The sequence below is a fragment of the Cetorhinus maximus genome, chromosome 14, assembly GCF_964194155.1.
Source record: "Cetorhinus maximus chromosome 14, sCetMax3.hap1.1, whole genome shotgun sequence".
Lineage (NCBI taxonomy): Eukaryota > Metazoa > Chordata > Chondrichthyes > Lamniformes > Cetorhinidae > Cetorhinus > Cetorhinus maximus.
Window position 1 is genome coordinate 77,534,334 of NC_135892.1, and position 20,995 is coordinate 77,555,328.

The 20,995-nt window shown below is 41.2% G+C and overlaps 1 protein-coding gene across 1 annotated transcript in view; it reads left to right on the plus strand.

The window, feature by feature from the left end:
* The window catches only part of kcnh1a (potassium voltage-gated channel, subfamily H (eag-related), member 1a), a 311,195-nt gene that overhangs the window by 181,415 nt on the left and 108,785 nt on the right, over nt 1-20,995 (plus strand). Inside the window, exon 10 of the mRNA XM_078557611.1 lies at nt 16,299-16,495. Within this exon, the coding sequence (XP_078413737.1) occupies nt 16,299-16,495 (197 nt within the window). The remainder of the gene's footprint in view (nt 1-16,298; nt 16,496-20,995) is intronic.

Here is a 20,995-nt window from a genome sequence, read left to right on the forward strand (position 1 = left end):
TGCTTAATGTGGAATCCATAAACCTTCTGCTGTACTGTGTGATCACCCAAGCTGTTTAGCAATTGTTCAGTTAAGCCCCCAGTCAAAATTGGACCAACATTATGTAAATTATTAATTGGCTGAAGGTAAGATGAGTCCCATCTGTTGCAGTATTACCCGGATGTTTTCAATGTTCAAACTCCGTCTGGACTGAAGGTGAATCCATTACACCAATTCAGTGGACTGTGGAGGGCCAAACAAATTCCATCTGATTGACAATGAACAATTATCTTTTCAATGCAGGAGGGAGTCCAGTTCAATTTTCTTCATATTAGGTGGGAGAGATGTTGGCGTAGTGCTACTGTCACTGGACTAGCAATCCGGAGGTCCAGGCTAATACTCTGGGGGCATGGGTTTAAATACCACCATGGCAATTGGTGGAGTTTAAATTCATTTTAATAAATCTGGAATATAAAGCTGATTTCAGGAATGGTGACCATGACAACTATCATTGATTGTTGTCAGACCCACCTTGTTCACTGATACCCTTTAGGGAAGGAAATCTGGTTTGGCTACATGTAACTCCAGACCCCACAGCTATGTGGTTTGACTCTGAAATGGCCATTCAGTTTGAGTGCTATTAGGAATGGTCTTGCCAACAATGCCCACATCCCATGATAGAATAAAGATAAAAAGAGGTCATGGCCAGCAGTAATATCCTATACCTTTGGTTCTTACTGGGCCATATAATATTAGATGAAGGAAAAGCCTTATAACATTGCCAAAGAGTAGCAAGCCTGATTGGGAGGAATTTAGAATTCAGCAAAGAGTGACCAAGAAATTGATAAACTGGCCTATAGTTCCCTGTTCTCTCTCCCACCTTTCTTGAATAGCAATGTTATGTTTGCTGTCTTCCAATTCACGTGGACCATTTTAGAATCTAGGGAATATTTGTTTGATAGTACAGAACTTGAGTATTGCTGAAAAAAGAGACTTGTTTTTGTCAAAGCTTTTCGTCTTGCAATCAGTGGTGCTTGGCAGTTAATTGTCAGTCACCATCAACTGGTGCATTCTCCATGGCAATGCTTCTACCAATCAGAGTCCACTTGCCAACCAATTAGCACTTTCTCCTCATACAGTATAGATTTGTTGTTTCCTCTGATGTTGGCATTTTCTTGCGAATTGTCCTGATGAGTGCCAGATCAAAAACTTTGACGAAAAAAATCTCTTTTTTCAGCAATAATCTGGGGAATCTTGGAAAACCAATGTTGCTGCTGCTGCTTGTAGTTTGCCAGGAGATCTGCTGTATTGGTATGTCATGCTCGACTGTCTTGCATCATCCTCACTCATCCACTATGGCTCGTCTGCAACCATTCTGTGACGTCCGTAATCCAACCACGCCGAGGTCGACCTCTTTTTCTGCTGCCCTCCACTTTGCCCTCTAGAGGTGATCTCAGTGGCTTTCCAGCTCTGATCAAATGGCCGAAATGCTGACATTTTCCTTTCTGTCACTTTTTAGAATTCTTTTTGTTCTTGCAATTGCAAGTATGACTTCATTGGTCTAATGATCTGGATATGGAATCTTTAGCATATGTCTTACCATCCACATTTCAAAGGCCTCTATTTTCTTCCATAGACCTTTATTTATTGTCCAGGTTTCTGAGGCATACAGGAAAGTGGATAATTTAGCTATCACTATCCTTCTTCTAATTTTGGCAAAGCATCAACCATCTGCTGTTATCATTTGTACTAAATAGACAAGCTAATCTACTTGTTCCAGTGTGACATAATCCACTTCAATCTTCAGTCTAGTTTCTTCTAATGTATTCCTTCTAACTACCATTGTTTTTGTCTTTTTGGTGTTCACACTCAAACTATATTCTAAACTGATAGATTTTACTTGATCTATGATATTTTGTAGGACCTCCTCTGATTCTGCAAATATCGCTGTGTCACCAGCAAGTTTGTTGTGTTCTTACCTCCAATTTTTACCCCTGGAAGTACATCTAATTCTCTGAATATTTTTTCTGTGTACAGATTGAATAATTTTGCCAGTGCGCAGCCTTGTCGTAGTCCTTCCTCCACTTGAAACATGTCTGATTGTCCATCTTCTAGCCTGAGGCTCGCTATTTGGTCCCAATATAGGCTCTGGATAAATCTCACATCTTTATTGTCAGTGTCACCAATGGGAAACCAATGCATCCACTATTGAAACTGCCTCTTCCTTGGATGTAAACCATTTGATCCACAGGGTTTGTCAACTTAGTACTGGAGAAATTATTGCGACTATTTCTTTTAATATAAGGCTAATAGAGAAAATAGAATGGGAGAGTAAATTACCAAGACAGATAAAAGCAGTTTGTAAAAGCTTTGAAAGTATGTGAAAAGAAAGAGATTAGTAAAAGTAAATTGGGTCCCTTAGAGGCCGAGGTAGGAGAAATTCTAATGGGGAATAAGGAAATGACAGGGACATTAAACAAATGCTTTGTATCATCTTCATGGTAGAAGACACTAAAACCATTCCAACAATAGTGGGGAAATAGGGATCTAGAGAGAATGAGAAACTTAAAGAAAGCTGCATAAGAAAATAAATTGTCCTGGAGAAATTAGTGCAACTAAGTGGACAAATCATGTAGTTTTAATGGCTTACATCTTAGGGTTTTAAAAGAGATGACTTCAGACATAAGTAGGTGCATTGGTTTTGATCTTATAAGATTCCCTAAGTTCTAGAACAGTCCCTGGGGATTGCAAGATATCAAATGTAACCTTGCTATTCAAAAAAGGAGAGAGAGAACAGGGAATTATAGGCCAGTTAGCCTGACATCAATAACAGGGAAAATGCTAGAATTTATCATTTTAGTCATAACAGGGCATTTAGAAAATCATATTGATTGGGCAGAGTCAGCACAGATTTATGAAAGGGAAATCATGCTTAACAAATCGGTTATGAATGGAGTATAATGCGCAGACGTATTAAGTTATCCAATTTGGTAGGAAAAACAGAAAAGCAGATTTTATTTTTAAATGATGAGAGACTGGGAATTACTATTATTAAGAGGGACCTGCATGTACTTGTACACAAATCACAGAAAATTAGTGTTCAGAAACAGAAAGCAATTCGGAAAGCAAATGCTATGTTAGCCTTTATTATAAAGGGATTGGTGCGCAAGAGTAAAGGCCCACAAAATTTGGCTCAGTAGCGCCATAGTTTCAATGTTGTAAATGGCATTTTGATACCAAAATGATGTCCACGCTGTGCGCTTATGTCCACTTCCTTTCGACCCATTTCGGATGCCATTTTGGTGAGGGTGTTAGTGTGGGTCCTTAGGAGCGTGCACTGGAAGTATGGAGAGTATTCAGCTCATGACACTAATCTGTGTGTAATGTTGATTTGATACCAGCACAGCATTTTTGACCTCACTGCTCCAAATAATGCCCTCTATTAAACATGCACAACTGAACATGCACTTAGCAGCAGGAAGGAGCCTTCTCCTACCAGCATTATTTAAAGGGATTATTAACTTCTTTTAGGTTAGTTGTTGATTGATTTTTGCTGGCTCCATCTGAGTGTGTGGAAGTGTTGTGAGTTTCCTACTGCTATTGAAAGTCAGGGAAGTAGGGATGCCAACCTTCCAGGATTGGCCTGGAGTCTTCAGGAATTGAAGCTCAATCTCCAGGACACTGCTGGGAACAACCCTGGAGAAAACTCATCAGGTCATTAAAAAAAGGAATTTTTTTCGTCATTTTCATTTCTCTTTACCAGATATAAAAATATTGAAAATTGGATAAGAGGCTGTTTGGCTGTAAGTCAAGCACCATCCAATTGGGCAATGAGTCTTTTTTGCTTTCCAGTTGGTGTAGGAAGATGGTATGTCACAAGAATGGATATTTTGGCCGAAGAGTGGTTGGACCGTGGGGTGGGTGGGTGGGTGTGGGGCAAGTCATGTGATGAAAGCTCTAGGAATCACAGTTGGCAACCCGACATGGAAGTCGGCATGTGCTGAAGGCTTCAAGGGTTCTGGTCAGCCCATTGCTGCATTTATCACTCCCTTGGCATACTAGAATAAAAGGGAGGTTGAGCAGAGATAACACTGAAGAGGACAAGCTGATCGTAAAAGGAGGAAAGGGAGAAGGGTTCTCGGCAGTAAGTCTAATCCACCTGAAGTCTTCAGGGAACACTTATTTTACCTCGGACTAAGCCAGGAACAATGTGTGCATCATCCCTGTTTTACAGAAGAGGTGCTCACGGAAATCTTCCCCCTCCTGCAGGCAGACCTGAAGGGCAAGGACAGCACTACCAGTGCCCATGATGATGACCCTGTTCGTGAATTTCTTAGCTTTCTTAGCTTGGTGTTATTCCAGACTGGAGCAGATGACATCTCCCAGTTCGCTGCTCACTGCTGCATAAGGGAGGTGGCTCTTACGGCTGGAGAGCGGAGTACAATGTGTTCTGTCTAACCAGTCAGAAACAGATGGAGCATTCTTGTGGCTTTGATAGATTAGCAGGCTTTCCCATGGTGCAGGGTGCTAATGACTTTACACATATGGCTTTTCAGGCACTGCATCTAACTGTAAAAATGTACCACGATCACAAAGGGTTCCACTCCCTGAATGTACAATTAATATGCGACCATACTCAGCACATCATGCAGATAAACACCCATTATCCTGGCAGCAGTCGTGATGCCTTTATTCTGTGCCAGTCTGCAGTTCTTTCAGTACTTGACTCACCAGTTCAAACCAGGGCTGCTAGATGACAAGAATTATTCACTGACCACCTGGCTGATGACTCCAGTGTGTAATGCAACCACATGAGCTTAGCATACACATAATGAGAGCCATGGTGCCACATGAAACATCATTGAGCAGACCATTGGGGTGCTGAAGCAGCAGTTCTGATGCCTGGGCAGGTCTAGAGGAGCCCTGCAGTACCTGCTGGAACATGCATTGCAACTCATTATGGTCTGCTGCATCCTGCATAACCTCACCCTCATGAGGGTGCAGTCCTTGCTGACAGGGATATGACAAGCAGCTGAGGAGGAAGAGAGGGAAGAGGAAGAGAACAAGCAGGAAGAATGGAAGAGGCAATCAGCACATGCTGTTTTAGGTTGGGTTGTTCATGATTATGATTTCTGTAAATGCAATCCCAAACCTCTATTCTAGAACATTTACATGTCTTGGACTGCATTTTATATTCCCCCCCATGAATGTTTCAGTGGAGGGGGCATGTAAAATCGAGTGGGTGGGTGCTCACCCTACTACCTTCCCACCCACCCCCACCACCTTCCCACCCGTCCCCAAGCTCACCCCCATAAAACAGCGGGGTGGGGGGATGGGCAGGTGCCGAAATCGGTAGCTCGCCTGCCATATTTAAATAGATAATCAAGGTTCAATTGTTACCAGCCAATTGACCCTAATAATATGATGCCCACGCCATAAAATATTTGGTGTGGACAGTCTGGTGGGAGTGGGAAGCCCAATTTTTAAAAAATAAATTCTTCAAAGGGTGGGAAGGAAGTACGGGATTCTATCTTCGGGGGCTGCCCTTGGTGGATCAGAGGTGGCCCCCCCTAAGATAGAACACCTGCCCCCCCCCCCCCTTCTTCCTACCCACCAGCTGCCTCAAAACCACCACCCTGGCCCCGTCCCTAACCTGCCCAAGAACCCTGACTTGCCTGTTTCTGGAGATCCATGGGTTTTCTGCTTCCTTATTGCAGTCCCAGCAGCATTCACTATTGCGTTCTTCGCATTCCTGGGACTGATGGAGCTGCTGGACAACCTGATTGGCTGGCAGCTCCCAAGGGCAGGACTTGCATCCCAGTGAGGGGCGGAAGTCCCACACTGGCCCTGTTTTGCCACCCCCAGTGCTTTAGGGCTGCGGGGCGGGCCAGCATTGAGCAGGTTGGCTCCATGCCAACTTTGCTGCCCCTGTAATATTCATCCTTTAACTTTCCTGCATTACTGAGCATCACAGTTTTGTCTTGGCCACAATGCTGAAATAAAAGCACCACACAATAACATTATAAACCAACTTTACCATGCAAACCATCTACCATTTCATGCCAAAGGGCCTGTCTTGTGGAAGATTTACCTAGAGTAGGGCTCCTCTACAGTACTACCCTAGCTGCAGCCAGGGCCTGGGAGAGGGAGTACCCAAGGTACACGATATCTGCTACATGCTCCCAGTTTGGCTTTGGCATGCGCTCGGTCTTCTTCCTTGGCTCATTGTCATAATGGAGATCTTTTCAGGATCAAGAAGTGAGATCAGGCTGATCAGCAGTGCTCTTGGGTCATCCAGCATCTCCCCTCCTTCGTTGTTGCCGAGCAATGTGACCCCATGACAGCCAATCACAGGGTGGTCAGCAGGCAGGGGTTAAGTGGTGAGCCGCCTCATTGGTCATTCCTTTCCAGGGAGGGAGGAGGGGCTCAGGCACCAGTAAGTGAATGGGACTGTCCCCCTCCTTCCCCTCCTCATTCCTCTCTGTCTTCCTTCTACAGCTCAACAATGAAATGAGCTGCAGCATGGAGATGGTCTTTTTTCTCTATGCAGGACTGGCAGTGAAATATATAAAACAAAACCTGAAAGGTTTTCTTGCAATCTGGGTTGCAATTATTGAATCTTTCCCCCAAATAATGAATTTGCTGTCACTGTGTACATATGGTGTAATGGACAGAACATATTAATGAGGCAGTAAATCAGTGTTATCGTCTGCACAGTGTTATAAATAGCTAATGGGATATTTTTCTGTCAAATCAACAATGTTGCATGAAACTGTTAAGATAAAATTTATTTAATAAAAGCTCCAAGAAACCTTATCCTACTCATGGATGAGGTTTCCTGAAAAACGTGAAGGCCGCTTGGGCTTTCCGTCTGCCCACCAACCTTAAGGTTGGATGGGCAGCGTTCTCAAGTGGCGCAATTGATTAATTAATGGCCTTAATAGGCCGTTTACATTTCGGCAGGCGTGCAGCTGACTCCGGCACGCTCCCGCCAAATGAAATATCACAATGGCGTGCGATGACGTTGGGACGCATACCTGCTGTCATCACGCGTCATTTTACACGTGCGGCCCGCCCCCACGCACCGACCAGAAGATTCTGTCCATAAAATTTTTAAGGGGCTTGACAGGGCAGACATTAGGAGGTTGTTTCCCCTGACTGGGAAGTCTAGATCTAGAGTTCACAGTCTCAGAATGAGGTCTCAGCCATTTAGAAATTTAGATAAGGGGAAATTTCTTCACTCAAATTATTGTGAACACCTAAAATTCTCTACACCAGAGAGTTGTGGACCCTCAACCATTGAGTATATTCAAGATGGAGATCAATAGATTTTTGGATACCAAGGCTTTTGGATATCAAGTGATATGGGGATAGTGCAGGAAAGCACAGTTGAGATAGAAGATCAGCCATGATCTTAAATGAATGGTGAAGCAGACCTGAGGGGCTGAATGGCCTATTCCTTCTCCTATTTCTAATGTGCTTACAGCTTTCCTTTGTATTGTTCTGTTCAACAGTTGACCAGATTTTCTAGTCAAATTACGAACAGAAAAATTACTCCAGTGGATAATTTTAATAAGCCCCACTGATCTCAGAAAAACTTTGATCCTGTCACCTGTGAGACTTTATGACTACTATTACTGACTTGATTTTGCCAACAAAGAATCATGAACCACTTGACAGTGGTTGTCAAGATATTTTACTTGTTTCAACTCACCTAATCATTGCATTTCCTAAGTTTTGAATTTTTCAAAAAGATGTGATGGCCACAGAGCTGTTCAAGGAAGTAATGGACTGAAACATGACAGAAATGATGACTGATTGGACATCTTTTTCGCTGATGTGTGCTATACTGTTATTTGATCACAGCTATTTAGTCAAAGGAACTACCAAATTTAGAATGAGAATGAAAATCAATTGATGAAAGATGCAAGACATGTGTTCTATTGACAACTTCCATCAGTTGTTTCTTTAAAGATCAGAAATAACAATAATCATTTTGACCATTTCATATATCTTAGTAGAAATATCCACTCCAGCACCACCATTACTGTAAAAGTGAATCAAAGAATTGGACTTGTCACATCCATCATGTGCAACTTTCAACAGTGACTGTGGTACAAGTTAGCCTGCAGCTGAAACTTCAAACCTTTCATACTGCCTTATTACTACATAGTTATATAGTCCCAAAGCTTGGACTGTGATTGGAGCCTAATTACTAGTGGAAATCCAGAAATATCTATCTGAAACAGGTATGAGGAGAATGATGATCATCTGACCTTCAATACTATGGTATCAACACCACCTATTCAGCATCAACTAATAGCTATATATCACAAATGTCTCACCCTCACCGGATAGCGCAAATCGATTTTAGCATTTCCCACCCAGTGGAAACTGGGCTGACGGGCTATTAAAATTGAGCAGATCTCCCATTCAGATCTCGATCGGCTCCGATGTTACTCCGTGGGCCTTTGCAGGAAGCCTCATAAATGTAAGCAAATCGCAGTCCTATAATTTCGATAGGACCCAGATACAATGTTAACGGGGGTGTGAGCGGGGAAGCGGCTTTGGCTTTCCCATTAGGCAAAACCAGGTGTGCAGCTAGCCTCAAGGCAGAAGATGCCATTCTAGTAAATCTAAAACTTTTACTTGTGGAGACCCAACTGCAAGATGCTCCCAAAACCCCTATCCCTCACCTTACCTAGAAGCCAACAAGTGGTTAAGGACCACTGCCGAAGGGTCGTGAGGACTCGAAACGTCAACTGTTTTCTTCTCCACCGATGCTGCCAGACCTGCTGAGTTTTTCCAGGTAATTCTGTTTTTGTTTTGGTTAAGGACAGCTCGATCTTCCCCTGCCGGCAGACACTAGCTAAGTGTACCTGCAGCATTTAAATGCAACTCGGGAATTAAATTCACCATGACCTCCTGCTGTCTTTGCCAGGCAGAAAAATCAACTTGCTGGAGTAATTTCCAGCTGGATTTCCAGCCTTGAATTGAAATCTGCCTTATTGTCTACAACACTGGCCAAATAATCATTCTGCTACTTTGATCATGCCATTTGAAACCTATATAAACACACATTAATTGGATATTCTGTGTTAACCTTTGATCACCTAAACAGAAGCACCAAGGATGATTACATGAATGCTGCACTGATCATCAGATTGACAAAGGATTTTCCGCAAACCACCTGACTGCTATCATACAGTGCCAGAGGTCATCTTGTTTCAAGTCCATTAAGACCATAACAGCGGTGTGGAATTGATTGATAAAATAATAAATAAGGATTAATTTAAGCTATGATCAGGAACAATACATCCTCATTACAAATATCTTGCTATCTTTATTAATAAATTGATTACTCCAGGCGAAATTAGTTTATATGTTAAATCTATGTAATTTTCATTCCATTCAAAGTGTATCTATTAACCGTTCATAAGATAATATTAGGTAATTGAATAACATAAACCTAGTTTATGTAGATAATTTAGATATGCAGATTAATTTAAGAAACCATTCATTAATTTGCAGTACAACAGCAAACTCTTTTGTAGATTTCATAGCTTTGCTATTGAAGTTTTTTTCCAACGGTTACTGCTTACTAGAATTACTCGCGAAAATATTTTTAAAAATTAGTGATCACACTTCAAAAGTACTTAATTGGCAGCAGAATGCTTTGGGAAGGCCTGGGATGATGAAAAGTGCTACATAAATACAAGCCTGTCTTCTGTATGTGCAATTGTGTGTCATGCTACGTTGAAATGGAATTCAGGTTTTTAATCTGTAATTGAATGGATTAAAATGTTGTATAGAGAACATGTTAATTTTAGTTTAATATGATAAATTAAGGCAGAATAATAAGTAATTATTCTGACTACTGTTTAGAGAGAACACAATGATCTCTGAGAGTAACTCAACCACCCTGCAGAGCTGGATTGAATTTTTAATCAGAGATTAAAAATGCGAGAAATCTCCCTGTTATGTGATGGAAGTGATCAAAGCATTTTATGGATCATAGCATTGTTCTTTATGAATGCATTGCATTAATCTCAGAACTTGATCTAGGGTTGCTATACAAAAAGACAGAGCATTTAGCACAGATGAACCTTATATTCAAAGCAATGAAAAGAGATTAATACTATTTTTAACTGGAGTAGGCTACGATCTCTCATATATATCGACGATAATACTTGCTGGTCAGGAATTTCAATGACTTCATTTCAAGTTCCCAGTAACCCTGAACATTTAATAAAATTGAACAGAGGAGATAGTCACCATATATTGCAAAGTGTTAGCTCTGATGTTTTGCTGTATGGAACAGTTGTTCCAGTTGTTCTCATGTAAAGTTCGGGAGTAGATCAGTTCAAGAAATAAGATTAAAAACAAAACAAAAACATCAGAGATGCACAGCAGGTCAATTAACATTTAAAAGATAAACAGATTAATACTCTGGCTGTGACTCTTCATAAAATGTTAAATACGAACATATGAAATAGGAGCAGAAGCGACCACTCAGCCCTTTGAGCCTGCTCTACCGTTCATTAAGATCGTGGCTGATCTGTTGTTGCGTTTTGATTTCCACATTCCCATCTACCCTCGATAACCTTTGGTTCCCTTGCCTAACAAGAATCTATCTACCTCTGCCTTAAAAATATTCAATGACCCCGCCTCCACCGCCCTCTGAGGCAGAGAGTTCCAAAGTTGCACAACCCTCTGAGAGAAAAACGTTCTCCTCATTTCTGTTCTAAAAGGGCGACCCTTAATTTTAAAACAGTGCCCCCCTAGTTCTGTACTCACCCACAAGAGGAAACATCCTTTCCATGCCCACTGTGTTGAGACCATTCAGGATCTTATATACTTCAATTGAGTCACCCCTCACTCTTCTAAACCCCAGTGGAAACAAACTGCAAATTGGCTGCACTTTTACAACCTTACAATAGTGACCACACTTCAAAAAGTACTTAATTGGTTGTAAAATGCTTTGTGGCATCCTGAGGTCATGAATGGCTCTTAAAAAAAAGCACCGGAAAGTCTGTCTTTCTACATGAATTACTTTTTCCAGACTTTGTTTTACATTGTGGCTGCATTTTGCATTAGTTTTGTTTTACTAAATTTGCTAAACAAGTGAATTTTCTCTTGGCTGAAAAGATTTTAGTTACCTTTTCTGTAATTTCAATTGATCTTCCATGCCATTGTACATGGGGAATAGTCGCCAAGTGTAATTTTTAGGCAAAGTGAAATTAGAAGTGGAAGCTGATTGAACCATGGTGCACAAACTTAATTTAGTCATTATTTCAGCGTCATACATTCTATCTTTTATGTGACACTTTGATTTTAGTTATAATTGTTTATTAGCAAGGCACGTGGCTGCTTGGGATATGGAGAGGTTGAGTTGGTTGGAATAAAGAAGTTTATCTGCAGAGCAGACTGGGAAGCTGAAGATGCCAAGAAGAGGCGTCATTGATGAATATCCACCATCTCTGGGCTAGAGAATTCCACAGACTGACAACACTCTGAAGGAATTTCTCCTCATCTCAGTTCTAAATGGCTGACCCCTTGACCAGAGACTATGGCCCTAGTTCTAAACCCTCCAGCCAGGAGAAACAACCTCTCAGCATTTACCCTGTCAAAACTCTCTGAATCTTCTATGTTTCAATGAGATCACCTCTCATTCTTCTAAACTGCAAAGAATATAAGCCAATTCTACCTGATTTCTCCTCATAGGACAGTCCTCCAAAACTCAGGCACATGTATCCTTCCTTAGGTATGGAGACCGAAACTGTACACAGTACTCCAGGTATGATCTCACCAAAGCCCTATACAGTTGCAGCATTCTTTATTCCTGTGCTCCCACCCATTTGCAATAAAAGCCAACACACCATTTGCCTTCCTAATTCCCTGCTGGACCTCCATGTTAACTTTGACCTGAATTTTCCTTGGACAGTTCCCGGCTCCACAAACCTGACCCAGGAAAATGCGCACCGGAACTTCCAATTTTCATTCCGGGGGGTGGGTGAAATGGGAGTTGTGGTGGGAACAGTGCCCAAAAACGGTGCAGAGGCAGCAAAGGGTGTACCAGGTGCAGAGGTGGACTGCATGGAAAGGCCTACTTTGGTGCTCCAGGACTTTGTTCCAACTGTGAAAAAGAGAATGCCACAAAAAAGTGCCCTACAGCACTCACCCCTCATATTCCCTCACCCCCACACGCTCCCCAAGCCCCATCTATGCCAACCCATGCCACCTCATGCTCTCCACCCACTCCCCATAGCCCTTCATCCCCTCTATGCCAACCTATGTGCCTCCACTCACCCCATATGGCCCTTCATAGCCCCAATGCTTTACTAGTGCCAACCCATGCCCCCCACCCACCATCATTTGCCCTTACAGCCTTCATGCCAATTCACCCAGTATCCACCATGGGCAGACCTCAGGACCCATGCTGAGATTAAATAAAGTTCTCAAGTGTCTATTGACGACTTCACTATTAAAAAACACTCTGACTAATAAAAACCCGTTCACTACATTCAAATACTTAATCCTTTATGCCAACAAGCATTTGTATTCATAGACCCACATCATAGACATTATAGACACTTGGAACTGTCAATCAAACTGTGAACTAACAGGCACCAACTGTGATAACGGTAGGTTGTGAAATCAGTCATGCAGCACTAATTCTATAATGCTAACCCGCATTATCTGCAGACAGATTGAAATAACAAGCACTGTCTTTTTTAAAGCTGCAGTCTTTTTCAAATACTTAAAGGGTAGGAAATTTAAATCCCTTGACAGCTTGATGGTTCCTTTTGACAGCTCCATTTGATAGTTCCCTTTAACAGGTCCAATGAACCTGACAGTTCCAATGAGTTTATCCACTTTTTACACACATTCATGTTTACTTTTAACAATCCAAAAGGGCACCTCACTTCTCCCAAAGGGCACCTGACCTCCCCTAAAGATGTTCCAAGACCATATCCAAAAGTGTATTCTATCTTGCCAAAGAGCTCAGCATCTTTAGACCTTCTCATACCAGGTCTAAAGTGCACAAGTTGTGTTTTGGACACTGCATTAACCAAAATCAGATCTGATGGAGGCAGCTGCATTTTAACGTGTGCAGTTGCCTTCGTGAACTATGGATGTGCAATTTAGAACCCACCTCTGTTTCCTGCCCCCTGCAGAAATGCTGTAGGCTGGCTTTGGGGACAGGACTTATGGATTTGCACCTCTGATGCCATTTTCACTAAGACAGAGAGCCCCTCCATTTGTATGAAAATTCAGGCCTTTGTGATTCGTGCATAAGGACACCCAAATTCCCCTGGTGAGAAACTATTCATTTAAAAGGAGTCTTTTTTTTTCCTACCAAAGTAAATAACCTCACACTTCCTCACATTTTACTCCACCTGCCATCTTCTGGCCTACTCAGTTAACCTGCCTATCTTCCTTTACAGGCTCTTCAGGGAAATTTTAATGTGGGGAGCAGATGGGATTATATGTGGGTGGAGGTTAAATTCAATATAAATTGAAGTGGGTTGGGAAGCTGGCTTCAACCTGCCAACTTCCAGCTTTTACTCAGGTGGGACAGGGCAGGCAGCCAATCTACTCGCGAAAGTGTCCGATTTAGCCTGCTTCTCAGGTTTAATTGTAGCTACTCAGGCTTCCTGGGTCAAGTAAAACCGGTCAGATGCTGCAAGATGAGGACTGCATGGTGGCATAGAAGTAATGTTACTGGACTAGTAATCCAGAGGCCCAGGCCAATGCTATAGCGACACAGGTTCAAATCTCACTATGGGAGCTGGTGGATTAATAAAACTTGAATTGAAAGCTAGTCTGGTGATCTTGAAACCATTGTCTATTGTTGTAAAAATAAAACCTGGTTCACTAATGTCCTTTAGGGAAGGAAACCTTTACCTGGTCTGGCCTACATGTGACTCCAGACCCACAGCAATGTGGTTGACTCTTAACTGCTCTCTGCAATGGCCTAGCAAGCCACTCTCTTCAAGTGCAATTTGGGATGGGCAATGAATGCTGGCCAGCGACACCCACATCCTCTCCAGTGCTCCAAGATCCCAGGATACCTTCACCAGTGATCTCAAATCCTAAGACATGCTCTAATGTTCCTAAAGCTTTTTTTCCAGTGTTCCCTTCAAAATGCTACCTAATCCTGGGATCCACTCCAAGTACTACCTGACCCTACACCCTGGCTGTGCTTCCTGATCTCAAGGCTATCCCAAGGACAATAAATCATCATGAGTAATACTATAGGAAATTGGTTAATACTTAGAAACATTGTGCACCTGTCAGGTGACAGCTGCAGTGCAGAATGCACTTTTGTTTTCATATTATGCTTTCATACTCCTATGTTTATAGTATGAGTTTTTTTAGGTCAGGAAACTTTTTTTGTTCGTTGAGTCATTAGCTCAGAGAAGGCAGCTGCTGCCTGTACCTGATTTTGCAGTGGAAAATGATGGGGAGAATTTTCCTAGCCCCTTGAGGGCATGTTTGGAGGAAGAGGGCCTCGAAAATTTTGAAAGAAATGTGTTGGGCTGGCTTGCCGACATGTTGCTGCCTACGGCTGCTTTTCCCATGGGCAGCTGGGACCAATCCTGGCAACCTGTGAGTCCATGGTGGGAATTAAGCCAATTAAGGAATGCAAACAGAAAGTGCTGGAAAGACTCAGTGGATCTGGCAGCATCTGTGGAGAGAGAAACAGAGTTAACATTTTGAGTCCATATGGCTCTTCTTCAGAGCTAAATTAAGAAAGTTAAAGGTGAAATTATCAGCAATTTTTGCACCACAAGCCAATTTTGCTGGTATCGAATGGGCCTCCCACTTTGTCACCCTGCCAACTCAGAGGAGGAGGCTGCACGGTGGGTGGTTGGCGCTGCTGGTGATTTCAAGGATCTTTTATGCTTACAGGCAGAAAATAGCAAGGCTAATGTATTGCTATGTCAGAGGCTTGCCACTCAATGAGGATTTTCCAGGGACTGATTCTTCGATAGTGCTGGGACTGATGCAGTGACAGTCACTCCCCTGATAATGATAGCAGCTACATCGCCTCCCTGCCGTTCCCATTGCTGGGCCCTCAGCAGCGCTCTCACCTGTGATGCAGTGAGGACTGCTGGTCACTTTTGCAGTGGGCCACATTGTATCCACCTCACACCTCCAGAACCCAGCTAATTGGACAGTGAATGCAGAGGCAGCCAATTGGCAGGTTGTCTCCCGTAAAATTAAGCCAGAAGGTGCTCTGTGGCAGCGAGCGGACTTGGGACCCAAAAATGCTCTCTGCGTTTCTAGTCCAGTAACATATCTCATGATAATTTATAAATGCTGCTGGCGTGTGGCTGTTTTCATGTTGAAGGAGAAAGTTAGCCATGAGAATGTGCCAGAAAATAATTGCTTAATGCCTTATCGCATCTTTCAGAAGTGCCCCTAAGTACTTCACGTGAAGAGCACAGTCACTGTTTTATAGGGGGAAGAAAAAGATTCTAATTGTGCTCAAGGTGTTGTAAAGTTGTCAACATAAATAAAAGGAGTGAAGATTCCCCAGCGCATTGCTTCTTGATATGTTATCATGTAGTTGGAACCAGTGTTTAACTACAGTTCTTGCCCTTGGGCCAAGAATTCCACGTGGAATTTTTCAATAGCATTATGATCTGTTCTACATATAGAACATGTGTGTTTTTCATACGTTTAGTGCAATGCATAGCTTATGTCATTTATAATGGTTTTGATTACAGTTTCAAACTTTGTTACACAAAACTGTTCTCCAAGTTCAAATATGAGTTAACTGGTTATTGTAATGTTAGTGGTAATGTGATGAATAAAATATTCCCATTGTCCAGCTGTCCCTGTTAAGGAAATACCGTTTAGTGTTTGGGGAAAGATGCTTCTTGTTTACAAACAAATTTAATTGACATGTTGGATGTACTATAAAAACTGTATCAAAGTTTTACACTCGCGGCATCATGAAATCTGATTGTTTATCTCCTACTCAAATGTTAGCTTATTTAACACATTATGGTCATCTGTTCAGTTTTAAAATTATTGACCTTGAAGTTGAGCTATGTAAGCTTAATGCATTTATGTGAAATTCCATGTGTCATTTTAATTGGATTATTCATATGTATAAAATAAATAGGTTAATGGTTCTGATAAAATGTAGACGACAGAATTTCATAGGATCATGTCAACATTTGACATGATCTTTGGCATATTATATGCTGCAAAATGTCAGTGTAGAAAGTAAATGAACTAAAATTTTTCATAAAGCAAAAATGTCACAACTCTGTAGCTCATTTGTTTTTTTTTAACTTGCCCAGGGAAAGGAGATGTCTTTGGCGATGTTTTCTGGAAGGAAAATACCCTTGCTCAGTCATGCGTTAATGTCAGAGCCCTGACTTATTGTGACCTTCACGTTATCAAAAGAGACGCCTTGCAGAAAGTACTAGAATTCTATACAGCCTTTGCAAACTCCTTTTCAAGAAACCTTATCCTAACATATAATCTTAGAAAAAGGGTAAGTCTTCCTTTTATTATGAACACACTTTTTTTCTCAAGAAATTTTTGAATGTGTTCTCTCAATGAATAAAAGTTACAGTATGTATACTTATAAATCATGACATCTTTCTTTCGTGTCTTCATAAATATTTTGAGTGGGTTGATATGCCCTTCACCTTTATTGTGCAACAATTCTTAATGCACACACCATTGGGGTCTAATTGTATTTCATCAATGAGTTCACATTTCCTGTGATATTAACATATGCTGAACAGTACTTGGGATATAATTCAATTGTGGATCCTGTAACAAGTTTTTTAACCTTCATTGTTTTGCTCTGAATAAATTGAGAGAAACAAATTTGTTTCAATGGTACCATGCATCATTATACTGTGAACAATGCTGAAAGTTGCTAATGTGATTTTGATCTGATATCCAGTTTATTTAACAAGAAAGGATTAACAAGTATATAAGATACGTAACACACTAGTTTTAAGCATATCTGCATAATGTAAGGTAATAAGAGATGCAATGTGCATTTGCTTTTCTTTTGTTTATCTGTTTTGAGGTGATACTTGTTATTTCAGATTTTGAACATTAGAACAAAACTGCTGGATATGTATAGGTGAACCATTAGCACCTGACAAAAGAAAAGACAAGTTTTACTATTTCAAGAAGTGATTCTTCCTCAGAACTGTACTCATAGCGCTGTTCATTTACAACTGATTAAGCAACTCTACCTGAAACATTAAACAATCTAATAGATTAGATTAAGTGACTCGTTTGAAGGAGCATAGAAAGGGTTGATCTGTTTTTGTTTGAATCACTCAACAACAGAAAGTCAGTTATTCGTATGATGGACCTGATGTTAATTTTCTGGTTTTATTACCCTTTTGGAAGATTATTTACATACATCGGGGTAGAAATTCCAATTGAGAAACTGTACGAGCACTTACCCTAGCCATACAATGTTCCAGTACGTGCTGCGTTTACACAGACATTAGCTAATTTCAAATAAATAAAATAAATAAATAAACAGGAATTTAGTATGAACAGAGTAAGCCAATTGGATTTTGTACCTGACAGGATAAATTGTGCTACAAAATACACAGGAGAATACACAGTTAATTTAAGGTTTAATAAGTTCAGTGTGGAAGCAGAAGAGCCTGAAAATATTCTTAAGTGTCATATAGCAATACTGATTGTAATCTCTTCCAAGGCCAGCCATGCCTGTTGCAGGATCTTTTCATTACAGAAACACAAGCATGGAATTGTGGATATTGTATATTTGTGGCTATTGTCATAAACATTATTATATAACAGCCTTGAAATGCCAACCTGGTGTCTGATATTTTCCAAACCAGAATGTTCTCATTTTGTATGGAGGTTTTTATTTATTATTAGATCTGTTTTATGTTGACGAAACCAGTATCAGTTGTTAGCATATTTCATGTACTTGGTTGCATTAGCAGAATAATCATTATACCATAAATAATGCATATTTTCTGACAAATAACCTTCAGTTCACTATCTTAAAATTCTATAACTAACAGATATACGTTAATGCAGAATTAACATTGATTGAAATAAATCATATTACTCTTTGTTGTGACAACGGATACAGATGAGTTGTTGTACAAAGATAAATCCAGCTTTCTAGAAGGCGATCGACATTTGCAGTACAAACATGTGAATTGACATTTAGCCTTTTGCTTATGAGAATGACAGTAGAAAACTATATTGATTAAGAATGTTTACTCAGCACGTGGACATTTACTATAATTGGTGACAATTTCTAAGAATGAATATGCAGAACAGGTTTCTGAAAATTGAACCGATTGAGAACCTTGGGACTTCAGGCCAGCACAAATTTCACCAAAGCAAGAATCAAGTGACAACAGATAACTTAAGCTAAACTTCCATATCCATCAACAATTCAGTTCGCCCTAAGATTGCTGACAGGTCAAAGAAATTTCTCTCTATCCAGATGACTATCTTTCCTTCCCTTTATTGTTGCTTAGAAACATTAGATTTAACAGCACTTGATTACCTTTCCTCTTCTGCTGATTCATACTTTCTATTTTCAAGGTGGGAACAAATGAGAACAAAATGGGCTTTTGCTGACTGATAAGGCTGGGCTTTAAATCAAAGCACATCATTCAAAGATTGGAATGCTAAATCAAGCCAGTCTTTGATGCATTTTATGCATCAAAACCAAAAGAGAGCTGGTTTCATTACTAAATGGAGCAGACCGTGCACTATAACAGAAGACTAGCTCATTTAAACATTAATGAGGCCATAGAGATATTGATAGATTAAGTGAATGAAGAGAAACTGTGGCAAATGGATTTCAATGCAGGTAGACGTGAGCTTTGGACCTAAAAAGGATTGAACATGATACTTTCTAAATGGTGAAAAGCTAGAAACAGTGGGGGACCAAAGAGACTTCTGGGGGAGTGTGGGGCTGGTGGGGAACCAGGTACATTCATTTTTAAAATACCATAAACAGGTGCAGACAATAAACAAAAAGGCTAATGGAATGCTGGCCTTTATATCCGGAAGATTAGTATACAAACAGGTAGAAGTCATGCTTCAGCTGTAAAAAACCCTGGCTGGACCACAGCTGAAGCAGTATGAGCAGCTCTGGGAACCACACCTTAGGAAGGATATATTGGCCTTGGAGGGAGCACAGCATAGATTTACTTGAATCTTACCTGGAGCAGGATTTTGTGTTTTGGGTCAGTAGCCTGACATTGGGGTTAAATACAGAAACAGATGAAATCCTGTGGGTGTGGAGCAAACATTTCAACATTTGTTACTGAAAGTGTGAGAGTATTAGTGAGTTGAGGGAATCTTAAATCTCATTCTAAAAATCAAATATTGTATCGATTAACATTTAACTGCGAGTGCTGTTTAAATTCTAAGTTTCATCCAAGGGCCTAAACAGGGAGTTAGAAGCTATCCATTGGCAGCAGCTGAAATAGCTAATTAAAGAAACAAGCTCAAACTAATTTGTTCTGTACCTGGGCTCAGTCCCTTTGTTTCAGAACATATAAATTCAGACATTCTCAGTGCAACCAGTACTGAGTACGACTTTAACGGAGTATAAGAGTTTGGTGACCTGAGGGAGTTCGGTGAGATGGGGAGGGAGGTCCATTCTTTGCTTTTTTTCTAATTTGTTCACCCTGCAGAAATTGATTCTTGCTCTGTTTGGTAAGTGGATAAGTCTATTCTATTCCCAAGGTTCAAAATAGTACAGGAATCTGTGGTAAGATTTATAGAATACATAAAAGAAAATAAATAGTTGAATAAAATAATTAAGTAATTAATTAAAGCACATAAAGATGGCAGGACAGGTGATGTGTCATGGCTGCAACACGAGGGAGCTCTTGGATACCAGTGTAATCCAGGGCAAACACATCTGCAGTAAGTTTCTGAGCCTTGAGGAGCTTTGGCTCAGAGTTCATTGAGCTGGAGGTTGAGGTGCAGATACTGTGTCACATCAGGGAGGGGGAGAGTTACCTTGACGTTTTGTACCAGGAGGCAGTCATGCCTCCCTCAGGATAGCGTCTTCTGATTTGGACGGTGGCCAGGGAAAGGAGGCTGTGACTGCGAGTGAGGCAGGTAAGGGGATCCAGAGGCCAGGAGTGCAGGAGTGTCAGCCTCTGCAATTGTTCAACAGGTTTGCGGTTCTCTCAGCTTGTTTGGAAGAGAGTGGGGCTCAGGTTTGATGAGTTGACTGACCATGGCACTGTGGTACAGTAAGCCATTCAAGTCGGAGGGGGGGTGGGTGCAAAAAGGAATGTAGTGGTAATAGGGGAGAGTATAGTGAGGGGGGATTGACACTGTTCTCTGAAGCAAAGAGTGAGTGTCCAGGTAGCTGTGTTGCCTGCCTGCTGTCAGGGTTCGGGACATTTGCTCAGGGCTGGAGAGGAACTTAAAGTGGGAGGGGGAGGATCCAGTTGTTGTGGCCCATGTACTTACCAATGACATAGGCAGGGCAAGGAAGGAGGTTCTGCATAGGCAGCATGAGGATCTAGGCAGCAAGTTAAGAAGCAGAACCTCAAAGGTAATAATCTCTGGGTTATTACCTAAACCATGTGCAAATTGGCATAGGGCAAATAAGATTAGAGAAATGAATGTGTGTTTCAATGACTGGTGTGGGATTAGTGAATCCCGGTTTGTGGGACACTGGTGCTGGTACTGGGGAAAGTGAGGGCTGTACCGTTGGGACAGTCTACGCCTGAACTGTGCTGGGACTGATATTCTAGCGAGCCACATAACTAGGGAAGTGGAGAGGGCTTTATACTAAATAGTGGGGGCAAGGGATCAAATTTGGGAAGATGTGGTAAACCAAAGAGTAGATCAAGGCAAGAGAGAAAGGTAATAATATGGGAAATGATAAACAGAACATGACAGGAAGGGACAAAGAATACAAATCTAAGAGTAAATCAGCAGATAAGGCCAGGCATTACAAAAATAATAAAAGGACAAAATTAAAGGCTCTGTATCTAAATGC